Raw genomic sequence first — 318 nt, 5'->3', positions numbered from 1 at the left:
TGCCGGCACACTGGACCGTGGTCCCCGAGGAGGAGTTCGTCTTTGTCTACGCCATCTACCAGTCCCACCTGGGCACCAACCTGCTGATGGCTCCAGCAGCCGGGCTGCATGACGGCTGCATGCACCTCTTCTACCTGAAGGCCGGCGTCAGCCGTGTGACGCTGCTGAAGCTCTTCCTGGCCATGGCCAGGGGGACGCACCTGGACTTGAACTGCCCCCACCTGCACTATGTCCCTGTCCAGGCCTTCCGCCTGGAGCCGTGGGTGGCTGCGGGCATCATGACAGTGGATGGGGGGGGACCGTACCTCCGGGCGCGCG

General features: G+C 66.0%; 1 protein-coding gene across 1 annotated transcript in view; it reads left to right on the top strand.

The window, feature by feature from the left end:
• The window catches only part of SPHK1 (sphingosine kinase 1), a 2,027-nt gene that overhangs the window by 1,512 nt on the left and 197 nt on the right, over window positions 1-318 (top strand). Inside the window, exon 5 of the mRNA XM_010192895.1 lies at window positions 7-301. Within this exon, the coding sequence (XP_010191197.1) occupies window positions 7-301 (295 nt within the window). The remainder of the gene's footprint in view (window positions 1-6; window positions 302-318) is intronic.

Source organism: Mesitornis unicolor, unplaced genomic scaffold (genome assembly GCF_000695765.1).
Source record: "Mesitornis unicolor isolate BGI_N332 unplaced genomic scaffold, ASM69576v1 scaffold18859, whole genome shotgun sequence".
Taxonomy (NCBI): domain Eukaryota; kingdom Metazoa; phylum Chordata; class Aves; order Mesitornithiformes; family Mesitornithidae; genus Mesitornis; species Mesitornis unicolor.
Note: the sequence above shows the minus strand (reverse complement) of the source record. Positions and strands in the feature narration are given on the sequence as shown.